General features: G+C 41.2%; 1 protein-coding gene across 1 annotated transcript; it reads left to right on the plus strand.

The window, feature by feature from the left end:
* The first annotated feature begins 4,556 nt into the window (after positions 1 to 4,556).
* IL1A (interleukin 1 alpha) lies at positions 4,557 to 17,293 on the plus strand. Its single transcript, XM_047781175.1, has 7 exons — positions 4,557 to 4,629; positions 5,280 to 5,334; positions 7,147 to 7,195; positions 8,580 to 8,802; positions 11,824 to 11,997; positions 13,818 to 13,939; positions 16,137 to 17,293. Exons 2-7 carry the CDS (start codon positions 5,288 to 5,290, stop codon positions 16,332 to 16,334), a joined length of 813 nt encoding a protein of 270 aa, XP_047637131.1. The 5' UTR covers positions 4,557 to 4,629; positions 5,280 to 5,287; the 3' UTR covers positions 16,335 to 17,293.
* The last annotated feature ends 354 nt before the right edge of the window (positions 17,294 to 17,647 follow it).

Raw genomic sequence — 17,647 nt, forward strand, 5'->3', positions numbered from 1 at the left:
CAACCTCATGGTTCCTCGTGGGATTCGCTAACCACTGAGCCACGACGGGAACTCCCACCTCACTTTCTTTACTAAAGAGCCAGTGTCACTAGAGAGTAGGATATTTTGATCTAGAAATGAAGAAACAGTGAGTGTTCATTTTCGTTCCCATTCTCATAATGAATTCTCCATGTGACTTTGGGACCATGACACTTCACCTCTCTGAGACTACTTCCTCTTTTATAAAAGTTTAATTTAGATGGTGTCTGAGGTGCCTCCTTCAACATATCATGCTAGGTCCTTTGAAATAACAAGACAAAGCTGAAAAATATAGACATTATTAAGAGCAAAGGAAAGGAAGAGGTCACACTAAGAAAAAGAGAAGCCCTCATGGTTGATTGAGGCTCGGCTCTGAGGGCTGAATCCCATTTCAGCAACTTGGTAACCTTGCACCCTTAGGCAGATTGCTTCATCTCCCTGGACCTTGGCTTCCTGTTCTGCAAATGTGATAAGAATACCTACCTCAGAGTTCCTGTCGTGGCTCAGTGGTTAACGAATCCGACTAGGAGCCATGAGGTTGCAGGTTCCATCCCTGGCCTTGCTCAGTGGGTTAAGGATCCGGCATTGCCGTGAGCGTGGTGTGGGTTGCAGACACTGCTCAGATCCTGCGTTGCTGTGGCTCTGGCATAGGCTGGCAGCTACAGCTCCGACTCAACCCCTAGCCTGGGAACCTCCAAATGCTGTGGGAGCGGCCCTAGAAAAGGCAAAAAGACCAAAAAAAGAAAAAAAAAGAATACCTACCTCATGGCTTTGATTAGAGGATTAGAGGAGATAATATATTATAACACCTGGAACATCAAAGACTAGATTACCTGTTAGATTCTTTCCTCTTTCCCACTAACTGTCATGGAATTTAGATGCAGATTATAACTAGATAGGGTGTGAATTGAGACTCAAAAAAAAAATCTCTGCATGTAAGGGTTTATGGACACTTAATTCCTCTGAAGAGGCTTTCTACCACCTAAAAATAAATTGTTGCATTCCCTGAAAATTCATGGAGAAGAATTGAGTTTTTTTCTTCAAGCACACTTTCACATCCAACTAAACGCAACAATTTTTTTTTTTTTTTGGATACTTGTAATGATTTTAAAATTGGTTCCTGGAGTTCCCTGATGGCTCGATGGACGGATCCAGCAGTTGTCACTGCTGGGGGCTTGGGTCACTGTTGCGGAATGGGTTCAATTCCTGGCCTGAGAACTTCCGAATGCTGTGGGGAGAGCCAAAAAATAAAGTTGATTCCCCAATGTTTACAGACATTTCCTGTCCTCGTGGTACAACAGCAAAAGCATCAGTAAAGTCCCCATCCCAACTCCACTGCCACCATGAATTCCATAACACTGATCACCCTCATCCTCTTCCTGTATTTCAAAGAGAAAGAGTGAGATTTCATTGAAAGAGGAGAAGAGAGTGAAGGAAGCTATTTCAAACCATTTTTTTAACCATTTTTTTTTTAAACAAAGAATCCTAGAGTCACTGGATGATAGGCTTTTTGAGAAGGGGAAGACCTTTGAGGATCAGTTTCCGCCCTGTCACTTGGCATTGGTGGTGGTAAGAGACTTGGGCATATCCATATGCAGTGGGCAGAGAAGCTTGGACTTGGAACTAGAAACCTGAGTTCAGGGATGGCTCTGCCAGTTGTGACAATAGGTTGGTCACTTTACCTCTTCAAAGGTCTTCAGCTGTGAAAGGGCACAGTCATCACTGTCTCTCACAGGTAAAGTGGAGAGCCAGGGAGACAGTGATGGTGAGAGTTCTTTGTGAACTATGCAAAGCAGTTTTCAAATGAAAAGCATCCCCAAGGCTTTCTGGACCCACAACCTCCGAGCTTATAAAGCATATCACTCACCTACCAAAATACAACATCATCTCATCCAGCATAATCTAATTTTGTGAATCATGAAAGGAAAATACTGATGCTCAGCAAAACCCCTGGCAAAGATTAAGTGCGCAATAATTTTTTTCTGAATGATTTAGATTAAAATAACTAAAGAAGAATTTTTGAGGCCTCATCTGAGTCAGGAGGTGGGTGCATGAAGCCCCCCGTAGTCCCAGTCTCAGGACACCCCCAAACACCCTTGGGCTCTGGTAGAGCTCCTCTGTTCCCTAGAAAAAGTGGTCCAGGGCTATGGTTTACCCACAAGTCAACCTTTGTTTACACTCACAGAAAAGCAGCTTCCCCCATATAAAGCAAGAATCTCTCACTCTCTAAACTTCACCCGCATTGTTCTTCCTTTAAAACTAGTTTCCAAGAAGGTCATATGCAGGAAAAAGTCAGATGAGACTCCAACCTGTGTTGGCCATCTAGAAAAAAGGTCAAACCCTCCTTGAGAAATTCAACCACCACATTTGAGGCATTTTCTGCAACAAGGATGTGACATCGACCAGGATGGGTGTTGCCACTGACGGTGGAACTGAGGGTATTTTCCTGGATTACCAAAGAGATGGTATGTATTCCTCCCAGAAATTAAATATCTTCAGGGTTTCAGGGGCGGCCTTCACTCGAAAATGTCCTCCCTGTTGAAGTTTCAAACCATTATTTTCATAAGAACTGTATTTTCTTCAGTGAACAAAGCAGGTTCCTAAGGGACAGAAGCCTTCATTAGTGTTGTTATTATTTTTGTTTAGTGCATCTCCATAGCAGCCCACATTCACGGTGTGCTTTGCAACTGTCTATTGGTAACAGTCCTCACGAGACCTGCAGGAGGCAGAGGGGTGAGCAGGGTAACCATTTCTGTGCTGCCTGGAGGAGGAGCACAGATGTAAATACCTGGCTGCCATCACCGTTCACAAAGAATCCATCCTGAGACACCCAAGCTCAGCTCCCATCTGGTCCTACCTTTACATCGCCTACTGCCAGGATGCCAGTTGTTTCCGTGGCTCCTTTTTACAACTAATGGAGCACCAGGTTGATGACCAGGAGGAATTGAATTGAGCAATAGAATAAGAACCCGAGATTTTGCACCTAGGATGGACCTTAATGATCACCTAACCAACCTCATTATTTACAGTTAAACAAGGCTAAACAGCATGTTTTACTCAACTCACACCAACCACTTTATTCCTAGCTCTAAGCTTTTTTATTTTATTTTATTTTATTTTATTTTATTTTATTTTATTTTATTTTATTTTATTTTATTTTTTGCTGTACCTGCAGCATGTGTAAGTTCTCAGGGCCAGGGATCAAACCGGTGCCACAATAGTGACAATGCCAGATCCTTAAGCCCTTTTTTGCTTTTATCATGTTGTGGACTTGCCTTCCCCCCTTTACTTTTTTTATGCCTCCTCTACCTTCTTTGTCTATGCATGTCCTTCATTTAAAATTATGTGGCTTATGTTGGATGGTCTGGAGGTTTAAGATTGGCATATGCACACTGTGGTCAGTGGAATGACTGGCCAACAGGGACCTGCTGTATACCACAGGGAACTCTACCCAACAGTCTGTGATAATCTAGGTGGGAAAAGAATCTGAAAAGGAATGGATATGTGTACATTGATAACTGAATCGCTTTGTTGCACAGCAGAAATTATCACAACCTTGTAAATCAACTATAATAAAACTTTAAAAAATGAAAAAAATTTTTTGAAAAATGTGGCTTAAACTACAACCAGGAAACCTGAAACATTTATCTGCTAGGAGCCTGATGTTCTACCACCTGAACTGGACCGGCCTCAAGATCCTGAAAAAGTTGTTGATGATACCAGGCAGGCAACACCGATGCACTATCCTGTATCATGTTCCATCCTTTTCCCCATCCTAGAGGAGGGTTTATCCTTGGGTTTATCCCAGAGAAGACCCAACTTGTCTCTGGGCTCTGGTGGAGGGCAACTTCGCTATAACATGACCAGGGCCGAGTGTTTTCTCCTGAAGCTCTGCCACTTCTGTGTGAAATAGATGGACAGTATTCAGAGAAGTAAGAGGATTAAGATTTCTGTGGTTGAATATCACTTTTCTCTCCTCTTCCCTGCCCTAACCAGGAGGTTGTCACCCCATCTTGAGAGTCAGGTATGCCTACTCAAGCTAACCTCCCTCTTCAGCAAAGATGGATCAGCTTTCCTCAAGAGCCACCCCTTAGCTGCGGGGCAGAGATTGGGTTGGGACAGCTGAATATTCCATCCATTCATATTTTGTCCCCCTCTCCCTCCTCACCTAGTGCAAAAAAACAAATGGGCCCAAACACAAACCACAGCTCTGAAGAGCCTCCCCAGCTCCAGTCAGGTACCATTCTGATTTTAGGAGTTCTCCCTCCCTCCCCCCACCAAATATCTTTAGAAACTGAAGTTTCCTGTTCTTCTTCCCTTTTTCTCAGACTACGTTTTAAATTGTTTAGAGTAAAGCAATAAATAAAACAAGTTAGAAATTCCTGGAATCTCTGCGAGCACTGTTATCAAGGATAAAATTTGTCGTTTTCTGGGCCAGTATAAGGTTAAGAAAGAAAAAATACAAAGCAGAATTCTTCCCTGTAAATTCCCCACGATGCAATCATGGCCACGCCCACTCCAGAGCAGACAAAAGGCGAAGGAGCCTGACTGGGGCAAAGTTTCCACGCGGAGAGTGAGCGAGTCATCTCTTTGTCGCTCCAGCCAGCACAGGTATTGTTCTTATTACATCTCTGGCTTTTAAAATATTTTTTTGTTTTTCTTCTTGGCGGTTCTCTCTCAAACTCCCTCCTCTGTAACTAAAGCCTCTTCCTTCCTTTCCTGTCCTTCTCTGGTTGAGTGTGTTATAATCACAGTCAGATTTCAGAAAACGATTCTTTCTACTGGTGGGAAATGGAGGGATGGAGGAACTGGCTTTATATGAGGGCGCAGGAGGGTATAGCCAAGGCTTCCATTGGAGGGAATATCTTCTACCAAAATCTATTAGGAGAAAACCAGGAAATATCTAACTCTGTCTTGTTCGTGCATCTATTTAAGGTAAATAGCTCATTCTTGTTGAGGTTTTCTTTTTTTTTTTTTGTTAGTTACTTGCTCAAATTTTCATTGAATGCCTACGATGTGTGGTGCATTGGGTCAGACACAGAAGGGATACCAAGATTCTAAAAGAACTTGACAGTCTAGTAGAGGAGGCAAATACATATGCAAATAATTCAAGGGAGTGAAAAGAAGATTTGGCAAAATGGTGGGTGTGAGCTAAGTCACTCAGGAAGATTCTCAAGAAGCCCAAAGGGAGGTGGTTCCCCTTGCAGGCATCTGGTTCTGAAGCTGGCTGGACTCACAGCTACTGGTGTTCTCTGTTACAGAAGTGAAGATGGCCAAAGTCCCTGACCTCTTTGAAGACCTGAAGAACTGCTACAGGTAGGAAATAGATTCTGTCTCTTGGGATTTAACGAGGGGATCAACTCATATTAGAACCCAGCCAGGGAGTTCCCGTTGTGGCTCAGTGGATTAAGAACCCAACTAGTAGCCATGAGGATGCGGGTTCCATCTCTGACCTGGCTCAGTGGGTTAAGGATCCAACTTCGCTGTGAGCTGCAGTGTAGGTTGCAGATGCGGCTCGGATCTGGCATTGCTGTGGATGTGGCATAGGCTGGCAGCTGCAGCTCCAATTTGACCACTAGCCTGGGAACTTCTATATGCCGCAGGTGCGGCACTAAAGAGGGGGGAGAAAAAAGCAGAATCTTGCTGGGATTACAGTAACCAGCCTGGGGCCATATCTGCAGAGGCTGTAGAGATGTGTCCTAGCTCTGAAGTCAGGTCAGGTTCAAAGAGGATGAGGAGAAATTAAGCATCCAGCATGTAAACTGAAGTGAATTTACAGGGAAACAGCCGTTTTAGAAAGATGACTTTTAAGGTCTGCTGAGTCGTAGTGGTTTTCAACATCTTCTTAGTCACAGCCTCCGTCGGGTTCATATGCCCTGAAACAGTAATGGGCTTTAATGGACTGCCAGAAAAAGAAACTTTTCTCAGGAAAACTTCTTGATCACAATCTGGAACAGGAAATGGCTTCACAGTACTTCGAGCATGTGAAACATACACAGTCAATCTCATTCAGACATAGGAGAAAGATAAATGAATAAAAAGTTAAAATTGCAGACCCCTTTAAACAAATACGAGTGTTCCCATTACCTTTTTAAAATTTATTAGAGTATAGTTCATTTACAAGTTTGTGTTAGGTTCAATAGAGCAAAATGTATCAGTTATACATAGAGAAAGTATATATAATATAATATATGTATATAATTTTTCAGACTCTTTTCCCATATGAGTTATTACAGAATATTGAGTAGAGTCCCCTGTGCTCTACAGTAGGTCCTTGTTAGTTATTTATTTTATATGTAGTCATGTGTATATGTTGATTCCAAACTTCTGGTTTATCCCTTCCCCTGACATTTCCCCTTTGGTAACCATAAGTTTGATTTCAAGATCTGTGAGGCTATTTCTGTTTTGAAAATAAGTTCATTTATATCACTTTTATTAGATCCAACATATAAGAGATATCACATGATATGTCTTTTTCTCTGACTGCCTTACTTCACTTAGTATGATAATCTCTAGGTCCATCCATATTGTTGTTTTCATGGCTGAGTAATATTCCATTGTATATATGTACCACATCTTTCTTTATCCATTCCTCTGTTGGTGGACATTTAGGTTGCTTCCCTGTCTTGGCTACTGTAAATAGTGCTGTGATGAATATTGGGGTACACATATCTTTTCAAATCCATTACCTATTGAGATACTCTGACAGACTAGGCTATAGAAATGTTGCTTAGATATTTTACAAGGGATAAATTATTAATTCTGCATTAGTGAATACATGAAAGCAAGTTGTAACATATGACCTATCTGGTTAAAATTAAAATGGGTGCTTCAAAAATATTTCTTCTCCCCTGAGTCAGAAGCTTAAATTTTTTCCTTGAAGTTCAATTATGACTCTTCAGTTTATAAATAGAGCATAAATAAAGTTAAAGTCCTGACCTGATGATTACTAATTCCAAATTATCAGGTACAAATTACTGCATGTTTGTGTATGTATAGAAGTCCTTAATTTTCAAAGATGACAGTAATGACTGCGAGTGTGTATTACCCAAAGCTAATATGGTTATTAAAATATGTTGACCATTGACTATAGTGATATAACAAAAGAACTGTATCCTTGTTTAACAGTGAAAATGAAGAATACAGTTCTGATATCGACCATCTCTCTCTGAATCAGGTAAGCAAATGACTGTACTTCTTATGGGATTGCTATGCTTATACTTTACTTTCTCCACCAAGAGAGAACCGTTTGTGGCTTGAATCCCCAGATGTTTTTGTTTTACCTTCAATAGAAGTCCCGACACATGCATGTTTTCATTATAAGTGAGACTGACTGCCTCTCTCCACCTGACAGTTGATGGCTTTCTTCCTGCTCACCAACTTTTTCCAAGAGAGAGTAGAATTCTCCTGAAATCCCAAGAATGGAGTGCCATCCTGGGACAGCTTCTTCAGGCCACTGCACCTGGGGTCTGTCTCCTAAAGTGATGTCTGTGGCATCCTCTCTAACACCAGCTCCAGACATTAGAGGTGATCCTCTGAACATCATAGCCCATGAAGCAGTGATGGAGGATGCAGGCCAACAGAAAGCAGGAAATCTTACCACTCACATGCTGTGTTGTTTTGCTAAGAGACCACAAATAGGCAGCCTAGGTAGTGCCTTAGACTTCAATACTGGCTCTAAAAGCTGTTCCCAAAGGAGTATTTCTAAAATATTTGAACATACCCACAAATGGGTAACCCACTGTGGGGGAACTAACTGGAAGGCTGCAACTCACGAAGATCATTTGTAGACCTGTGTCATCACATCTCCTTTTTTTTAATTGACATAGAGTTGACTTACAATATTGTGTTAGTTTCAGGTGTAGAACATGGTGACTCTGGGTTTTTTTCTGATTACATTCCATTATAGGTTATTTACAAGATATTGAAAATAAAAAATGTAATTGTAATGTATACATGTAAGGATAACTTGATCCCCTTGCTGTACAGTGGGAAAATAAAAAAATAAAAAAATAAAAAAATAAAACGAGATATTGAAAATAGTTTGCTATGCAGAAAATCCATGTTGTTTATCTATTTTATGTATAGTAATTTGTCTCTGTTAATCCCATACCCCTAATTTGCTCCTCTCCCCTTTGGTAACTACAAGTTTGTTTTTCATGTCTGTGAGTCTGTTTGTGTTTTGTATACAGATTCATTTGTATTCTTTTTTAGAGTCCACATGTAAGTGATGTCATACAGTATTTGTCTGACTTACTTCACTAAGCATAGCATTTCATTTTTGAGTCTGCAGATGGATGACAATGACTTTCCAAGAGATCACATCCTTCCAGGGAAATCCTAAAAGGAGGGACGGGAGGGAGGGGAAGAATGAGGAGGGAAAGAGGCAGAGAAAGAGGAAAGAGGGAAGGAGAGATGGGGGAGGGGGGAGACTGATGAAAAGTGGGTTACCCAAAACCAAAATGAACATCCTCTCTAAGTCTGTTGAACTAAACTCTTATAAATGAGTCTCATTCTATGGCTATAGACAACCTCTCAGTTTCCATTTTCTTTCTTCACAGAAGTCCTTCTATGATGCCAGCTATGAGCCACTTCCTGGGGACGGCATGGATAAACTTATGCCTCTGAGTACCTCTAAAACCTCTAAGACATCCAGGCTTAACTTCAAGGAGAGTGTGGTGGTGGCGGCAGCCAACGGGAAGATTCTGAAGAAGAGACGGTTGAGTTTAAATCAGTTCATCACCGATGACGACCTGGAAGCCATTGCCAATGACACAGAAGAAGGTAAGGGGTCAAGTGCAATAATACCCTTGTTTTTTATTTTTTTAACAAGTGAGGGACTTCCCATCGTGGCACAGCAGAAACGAATCCAACTAGGAACCATGAGGTTGCGGGTTCGATCCCTGGCCTCACTCAGTAGGTTAAGGATCTGGTGGTGCCATGAGCTGTGGTGTAGGTTGCAGACGCAGCTCAGATCCGTCATTGCTGTGGCTGTGACTTGGGCCAGCAGTTGTAGCTCCAAGTTGACCCCTAGCCTGGGAACCTCCATATGCCTCAGGTGTGGCCCTAAAAAGAAAAAAGACAACAACAACAAAAAAAAAATGGGGACAGCAGAGTAAAATAAAGCCAGCAGGGAAAATAAAACCTAGAATCAGAGTGACCAAAGGGTAACCAGACATTAGTCTAGTAACTATAAAAAAAGAAAAATTAATGTTTATCCTTCTCCAGTGGGGAGAGAGCAGCCATGACCTGAGTCTAGCATCCATGATCACAGGCTTGTTGGTGGCCATAATGTTAAGGTTCTGTGACTTTTAGCCTATTGGCAAAAAGCAGTTAGTAGGTGACCACTTAGAAGTTACGCTCCTCTGCATACTAATTATGAGTCCTTGGGCAAGTTGCTTAACCTGTCTGTGCTCCAGTTTCCTCTACTGTAAAACAGAGATAAAGTGGAGATAATCAGAGTCCCTACTTGTTGTGAAGATGAAATGAGGCAACACTCTCACACTTCTAGGCTAGAATAATGCCTGTCACATAGAAAATACCTAATAGGAGTTCCGTTGTGGCTCAGCGGAAGTGAGTCTGACTAGGAACCATGAGATTGTGGATTCAAACCCTAGCTTCGCACTGTGGGTTAAGGATCTGGCATTGCCCCGAGCTGTGGTTTAGATCTCAGACGAGGCTCTGATCCTTCGTTGCTGTGGCTGTGGTGTAGGCCTGCAGCTGTAGCTCCGGTTTGACCCCTAGCCTGGGAACCTCCATATGCCGAGAGTGCAGCCCTATAAAGCAAAAAAAAAAAGAAGAAAGAAAGAAAGAAAAAAAGAAAACACCTAATAAATGTTAGCTATTTTATAATGTAATATTATATATTACATTAATATTATATATATTATTATTTATAATAATACAATATATATCAAACATATTAAATGTATTTCTATATTATGTAAACATAATATAATATATTTATAATATAATAATTGTTATTATTTCTATTACTACTAGCTTTGTTACTACTACCCACTTTATTAATTCATTAATGACTTATCGCTAATCTTCATGACCACCCTACATTCTCTTTTTACATATGACAAAATTAAGCTCAGTAAGATAGTGACCTTCCCAAAATCTCATAGTGTGTAAGTGGTAGAGCCTCAAACCAAGGCAGTTCTGACTATAGAAATGATGGTTTTTCTCTCCCATGCCTTTACTGTATAAGCCTCTACATGAAACTTAAACCCAACTTTTTTAAGGTAACAGCTAAACATTCACGTGTTCACCTAGAAAATTGGAAAATACGAGAAACTATAAGAAAGCAAATTAAAATCACTCATACTACCCCTCAAAGTTTACCACTTCCAGCACTATGGTACTTTCCTTAAAGTCTTTTTTGTATATATACACATGCAGAAACAACTATGTTAAACATTATTAGGACCAAATATATAGTTTTATATCCAACTTTTTTCATCTAACAGTAACTAAAGGGCATTTTCGAGCACTGATTTTTCACCATTATAAGTAATGCAGAAATGAATATCTGTATCAGTAAATCTTTTTTTTTTTCTTGGCCTCATGTGTGGCCTGTGGAAGTTTCTGGGCCAGGGATCAGGCTCACAACCTGTTGCACAAGGCCGGACCTTTAACATGCTAAGCCAAAAGGGAACTTCCAGTAAATTTCCATTTCTATCATTTATTTTCTTATAATTAAAAGATTGTTGGAAGTAGAATTACTCAGAGCCATGAATATTTGTAGAGCTGTTGATACATACCACTGTTCAGAAATGTGCTAGGTACAAAAACAAAACAAAACAAAAAGGCGGTAGGAGTTCCCATTGTGCCTCAGTGGTAACGAATCTGACTAGTATCCATGAGGGCTCGGGTTCAATCCCTGGACTCGCTTAGTGGGTTAAGGATCCAGTGTTGCCATGAGCTGTGGTGTAGGTCGCAGACGCAACTCGGATCCCGTGTTGCTGTGGCTGTGGTGTAGGCCGGTGGTTACAGCTCTGATTCAACCTCTAGCCTGGAAACTTCCACATGCCGAGGGTGTGGCCCTAAAAAGACAAAAAAAATAATAATAATTAAATAAAAATAAAACCTTGGTAACTAATGGGGAAAAAAGAGCAGTAAACATCTAGACCCACATCTCTGTGACATTACATAATTCTTAGTGGATTCAGTTTTTTTTCTCAAGATGCATTAACTTGCAAATACAGGTGGGGAATCGAAGGAGTCTTCCTGGTTGCTCCAAACAACCAAACATGTTGCACAAATAATCTCTTTTTTAAAAAAATCTATTGCCTGTAGAATCGAACTGTTAAAAGAAATAAGTAACCAGAGTTCTCATCATGGTGCAGTGGAAATGAATCCGACTAGGAACTACGAGGTTGCGGGTGTGATCCCTGACCTCACTCAGTGGGTTAAGGATCCAGCATTGCCGGGAGCTGTGGTGTAGGTCACAGACTCGGCTTGGATCCTGCATTGCTGTGACTGTGGTATAAGCCAGCAGCTGTATCTCCGATTAGACCCCCTAACCTGGGAACCTCCGTATGCCACAGGTACAGCCCTAAAAAGACAAAAGACAAAAGACCAAAAAAAAAAAAAAAGTAAAAGAAATAAGTAACCGCAGTGAGAGATCTAGAACCTGTTCTGTCATCGGGGTGATTTCACTTCCCTCTCAGTTTCCTCACAGAGATTGGGATGTTCCTTATGACCCTTCCGTAGCTATTCTCTATGCTTATATTAGAGCAAGTAAAGCATCTATGTTTGTATCTAGACATTAACCTGAGCTTGTGATAATGGTTTCAGAAATCATCAAGCCCAGATCAGCAACATACAGCTTCCAGAGCAACATGAAATACAACTTCATGAGGGTCATCAACCACCAGTGCATCCTGAATGATGCCCGCAATCAAAGCATCATTCGAGACCCGTCAGGTCAATACCTCATGGCTGCTGTGCTGAATAACCTGGATGAGGCAGGTAAACGGACACAACAGTCTTCTCCCCCTTCCTCTTATTTCTGTATTTCTTTTAAGCTTGCTTTCTTTTTTTTTTTTTTTTCTTTTTCCATGGCCACCTGCAGCATATGTTAGTTCCCAGGCTAAGGGTCAAATCATAGCTGCAGCTGAGGCCTAGGCCACAGCCACAACAACTCGGGATCTTTAACCCACTGAGCAAGGCCAAGGATGGAACCCACTTCCTCACGGACACTATGTCGGGTTCTTAACCCACTGCCAGTGGGAACTCCTCTTTTCAGCTTTCTGCTTTCAAAGAATGAACCTCTCTAGATTCTGGGATTTGCACAATTCTTTTAGAATCAAATGAAGCACATAACCCCCTGTAAAAATTCCAAGCAAGCACAGCCAAATCTGGAAGCTCCATAAGGGGAAATTGTCCTAGCTCTGAAAGCACTAGTGCAGTATAAAGCTTTCTGAGCTACTGTATCCTTCTATTCTCTGAGATAGTCTTACTTTCGATTTGAAAGATAAGAAAACTGAGTCTCCAAAATAATAAATAAATAAACGTACCCAGATTTACTCAGAAGCCAGTGATGGGCTATCACTCTCCACTAGAAAGCCTGCTGATCAAACTTACAAATAACAACAAACCAGCATCATTGTTTTGATAACATAATTAAGAGACAAAACAGCCACTAAGCAGCAGACATGTTCTGAAGAATGAAATTTAGAATCCAAGAAACGTTGCCACACCCATCCAGTTTCCATGATATACATGTTTTAACTTCAGGACCTGTCATCAGTAAACAACGTTATTTTCAGAAATTCCAAGAGTCTATTTTGCAGTAAACAAGCAGGGCTCTTTCTGATGAGACCTACTTCAGCTAATGTGCTTTCCACTCTGTGCCCATTACAAATTATTTTGTGTTCTATTTTCCTACTTAAGGTTATTTCACACAGTTTTCCCACAATATATGTGTTTACCTTTTTTTTTCCTATTTTATTTTTATGGCTGCAGCTGCAGCATATGGAAGTTCCCAGCCTAGGGGTCGAATTGGAGTTGCAGCTGCCAACCTGCACCACAGCCACAACAACAAGGGATCCAAGGTGCATTTGTGATCTACACCACAGCTCACGGCAACACCGGATCACTGACCTGCTGAGTGAAGCCCAAGGATCAAACCCGCATCATCATGGATACTAGTATGATTTGTTTCTGCTGCGCCACAATGGGAACTCCTGTGTTTGCCATTTTAATGACACTGGAATATTCCATCATGTTGCTATACTGGTCCCTTGGGTTTGCTCTAAATAACACAGTTGCAAACATCTGTGTATAAATTATTTCTTTCCCTAAGAGGTTATTTCTTTGCAGCATATCCCACATGCTGGATTTCTAGGCACAAATAATTTTACAGCTCTTATTAAGCACTTTTCTCTAAGGAAAACTGAACTACTTTTCACTGTCATTGTTAGCAACATATGAGTGTGTCAGCTTCCTTAAACCCATCCATTTTACTCATGACCTCACAAATCTCAGGGTCTTATCTCATGCACAGAATTACAAAAAGATTCAATAAGTGCTCAACCCCAAGCATTCATTCAACACAGAAAATTCTAAAGCCATTACCCATGTGTTTACCTGCCTAGTAAATAATAATAATGCCTAGTAATCCAATAATGTATAGATTCCATTCCTGACCTTCAGGTACTTACATAACAGTTGGGGAAATAACACACACACACACACACACACACACACACACACAGCATCTTCATAAACACTTGATTTTACACCAGTACAATGGATTTACTTTCTTCTTTGGCTTTTCTCATTGCCAGTGAAATTTGACATGGCTGCTTATACATCAAATGATGATTCGCAACTTCCTGTGACTCTAAGAATCTCAGAAACCCGACTGTTTGTGAGTGCTCAAAACGAAGACGAACCCGTGTTACTGAAGGTCAGTTGTTCTCAGTCAACAGGCCAACCACCCGCTCCCCAGCAGGGTGCCCAGTCCTCTTCTTTTCCTACCACAATCCCACCTGCCCATTTGCCTCCCCATCCCACGTCTGTCTCCTGAAGCAATTAATTCTAGGCAGGATCCATTAGAGAGCAGGGTGGAAGTTGCAAAGGTACAGAAAGGGTAAATTGCCTTCTTCTTCTTTCTCCTTCCCCTGCCTCACCCCATCCCCCTCCCATCCTTGGGCATCCATTTATTCCATCCATCTTGGAACTTTACTGACATTTACTATCTGCCCGACGTGATAGTAGGCATTAAGACAGTGGGCTCTCCCTCCAAGAAACTCATATGAGCCACTGAGATCAGAGATTAATCACCTGCCAATGGTACAAAGCCAAAAGCTGAGGGCCAGGACCCAAACCCCAGCCTAGAGCTTCCAGAGTTTACAGGCCAGCCTTAAAGATAGAAGGGACACACATGGAGCTGGGGCACTCTGAGGAGAAAAGTTACGTAGAGGCTGAGATTTGCAAGAGCTTTGCATTTGATTTCATTTGAGGGATAGTAACAAGCCCTCAAAGGGCCTCAAAAAGGGAAATGTCCTGACTTTACTTATATTTTCCAATATGGAGACTAGATCAGAACAAAAGCAATAGAGAAACCAGAGATCCCAGTTAAGAGTTTATAGTAACAGTCGGGGGGGAGTTCCCATTGTGGCTCAGTGGGTTAAGAATCCAACAAGTATCCCCTGGCTCACTCAGTGGATTAAGGATCCAGCATTGCCATGAGCTGCAGTGTAGATTGAAGATGCTGCTCGGATCTGGCATTGCTGTGGCTGTGGCATAGGCTTGGAGCTGCAGCTCCGATTCAGCCCCTAGCCCAGGGACTTCCATATGCCACAGGTGCGGCCATAGAAAGAGAGAAAAAAAAAAATTCTGTGTGCGGGGAGTCATGAGATAGGTGGAAAGGGGACAGAATCTGGTTATATTTTGGAAATAGAACCAACAGGAGGAAGAGGAGAAATTCCATTTACTGATGGGGAAAACTAGGAGACGAATAGGTTTGGGAAATAGAATCCTTGTTGGAGTTCCCTGGTGGCTCAGTGGGTTAAGGATCTGGCGTTGTCACTGCAGGGACTCTGGGTACTGCTGTGGTGCGGTTTAATCCCTGGCCCAGGAACTTCCATATGCCATGGGCACAGCCAAAGAAAATCCTTGTTGACATTGAAAACTCCAAGGAAACTTCAAAAGGATATTTAGTTCTTTTCAACTGAAAGAGCAGAAAAGAAGCATCTCAAATTAGAATTTGAATTTTGTTTTTCCATGAAAGTACTGTTAGATTTTTTTATATTCCTCCTGTAAAAAGATCACAATAGTGGGGGAAAAAAACTGTATTGAAAGGGTTCAGCTGCTGATGTGACTGAGAAGTTGTGCGTATGTGTACTGGTTTTCTTAACCTTCAGCTATAGACCTAAATACAGAGATAAACATCTCTAAATTCTAAATTGTTTTCCCGAAGTATGATTTGTACATTTAGTGGTTGAATGTTTCAAAGTCTTAGAGTCAGGGAGTTCCAGTTTTGGCTCAGTAGTAATGAACCCAGCTAGTATCCAAGAGGATGCAGGTTTGATCCCTGGCCTTGCTCAGTGGGTTAAGGATCTGACATTGCCCTGAGCTGTGGTGCAGGTCGCAGACACAGCTTGGATCCTGCATTGCTATGGCTGAGTCATAGGCTGGCAGCTGTAGCTCCAATTCAACCCCTAGACTGAGAACTTCCATATGCTACAGGTTTGGCCTTAACAAAAAAAAAAAAAAAAAAAAAGTCTTAGAGTCACTAGTGCTCAGATTTGATGCAAAATGCTTTCTGTTCATGTTGAAGGTAAGATAAGAACAACGTTTCAACCTCCCTGCCAGAACACCAGAAGACACTAGTGTCTTGGCCATCTTCGTGATGAAATTGGATGTCTCTCCAGCTAACCAAGGAAATCAATTATTATGAATAGTCAAGGCTATACATCTAATAGGCATTTAATAGATGCTTTCTGAATAAACAAGTGAATGAAGAACCTATATCATCATTTTACAGAGTCATAGTCCTAAAGTGCTGTTTCTCACGAAGGCCAAATGCCAAGGGACTGAGCATCAGTTCTTTTTTTAGCATCCTCTTGTTCTCTAACAGATCTTTGTGCTTCTTATCCTAGGAGCTGCCTGAGACACCCAAAACCATCAAAGATGAGACCAGTCTCCTCTTCTTCTGGGAAAAGCATGGCAATATGGACTACTTCAAATCAGCCGCCCATCCAAAGTTGTTTATTGCCACAAGGCAGGAAAAACTGGTGCACATGGCACCGGGGTTGCCCTCTGTCACTGACTTTCAGATACTGGAAAACCAGTCTTGACTCTGGTGTCTACTTACCTGTGAAGTGTTGACAGGCCGTATGTACCATGTACATGAAGGAGTTAAATCTTTCACTCTTAGTCACTCGCTGAGCATGTGCTGAGCCTTTGTAATTCTAAATGAATGTTTACTCTCTTTGTAAGAGAGGGAGCAAAGTCTGGTAGAACCAACACTAACAAATAACATTGCTTAGTATTTAAAAAACACACTGTCATTTACAAACTACCAATCATTTTAATTATTATTCTGCATAACAATCTTGGGAGGACCAGGGTTACTGACTATGGCTACCAAAAAGGCTCTACCCATATTACAGATGGGTTAACTAAGGCCTGAGGATATTAAGAAGTATCCACAATAGCAGCTGGAATGAGAAGCTATGGACCCAGGATTTCATTCCACCTGCTTACCTTTTGCTTTTAAGTTGCTGATGGACCCTATATCCAACATTGTAAGTTTCTGGAACCTCAATTTGATCTTAAAAAAATATATATACATATATATACACACACACATACATAGCATATACATGTACATTATGTATATAATATTTATTATTATATCTATTATATCTATGTAATAGATTATTTCTCCTTCCTGCCTCAACAGTATTCTATGACAAACAGTGAGCTTGTTTTAGTAAAATGCTTCTTGAAGCTGAGCCTCCAGAAGAAGGCAAAGCCTGAAATGTTATTTTAAGTTATTATTTATATATATGTATGTATTTATAATATTATTTCTAATATAAGTATAACATATTATTATATTTATATCAACTCCTTGTGATCTCTGAGTGTGACCAGTCATCTTCAATGATAGCAGACAGTGTTTTCCAGGTTGAATGAGTTGGAGGTACTAAGGCATTTTGAGCCAAGTTGTTGTACTTTTTCCATGGCCATGAAGGTCTGTATTCTAGTAACTGGGAGCCCTGTAATTATGATAATAAATTTATAATAATTACCTTGTTTGTTTGAGCTGATCATTGGCCAAAAGCTTTGACCTGTCTGCCTTTAAACTTGCCTTGGCATTCCTGTGTCATTCAGTTTCACCTGCTATCAAATCCTACCAGCTAAAATGGGATGAACTTAATTTTGGCAACCACGGGACAACTGTGATCTAAATTTTTTTTTCTAGAGTTCCCTTTGTGGCTCAGCTGGTTAAGAACCTGAAGTAATCTCCATGAGGATGCGGGTTCGATGCCTAGCCTCACTTAGTGGTTTAAGGATCCAGCATGGCCACAAACTGCTGCATAGGCTGCAGAGGTGGCTCAGAGCTGGCATAGTGGTATAGGCCTCAACTGCAGCTCCAATTTGA

Source organism: Phacochoerus africanus, chromosome 5 (assembly GCF_016906955.1).
Source record: "Phacochoerus africanus isolate WHEZ1 chromosome 5, ROS_Pafr_v1, whole genome shotgun sequence".
Taxonomy (NCBI): Eukaryota; Metazoa; Chordata; class Mammalia; order Artiodactyla; family Suidae; genus Phacochoerus; species Phacochoerus africanus.

Excerpts from the sequence above, each read along its gene's own strand:
- IL1A (XM_047781175.1), top strand. The coding sequence starts at position 5,288 with ATGGCCAAAGTCCCTGACCTCTTTGAAGACCTGAAGAACTGCTACAG. Across the intron at positions 5,335-7,146 it reads GACCTGAAGAACTGCTACAG|TGAAAATGAAGAATACAGTT; the intron begins GTAGGAAATAGA and ends CTTGTTTAACAG. Across the intron at positions 13,940-16,136 it reads ACGAACCCGTGTTACTGAAG|GAGCTGCCTGAGACACCCAA; the intron begins GTCAGTTGTTCT and ends TTCTTATCCTAG.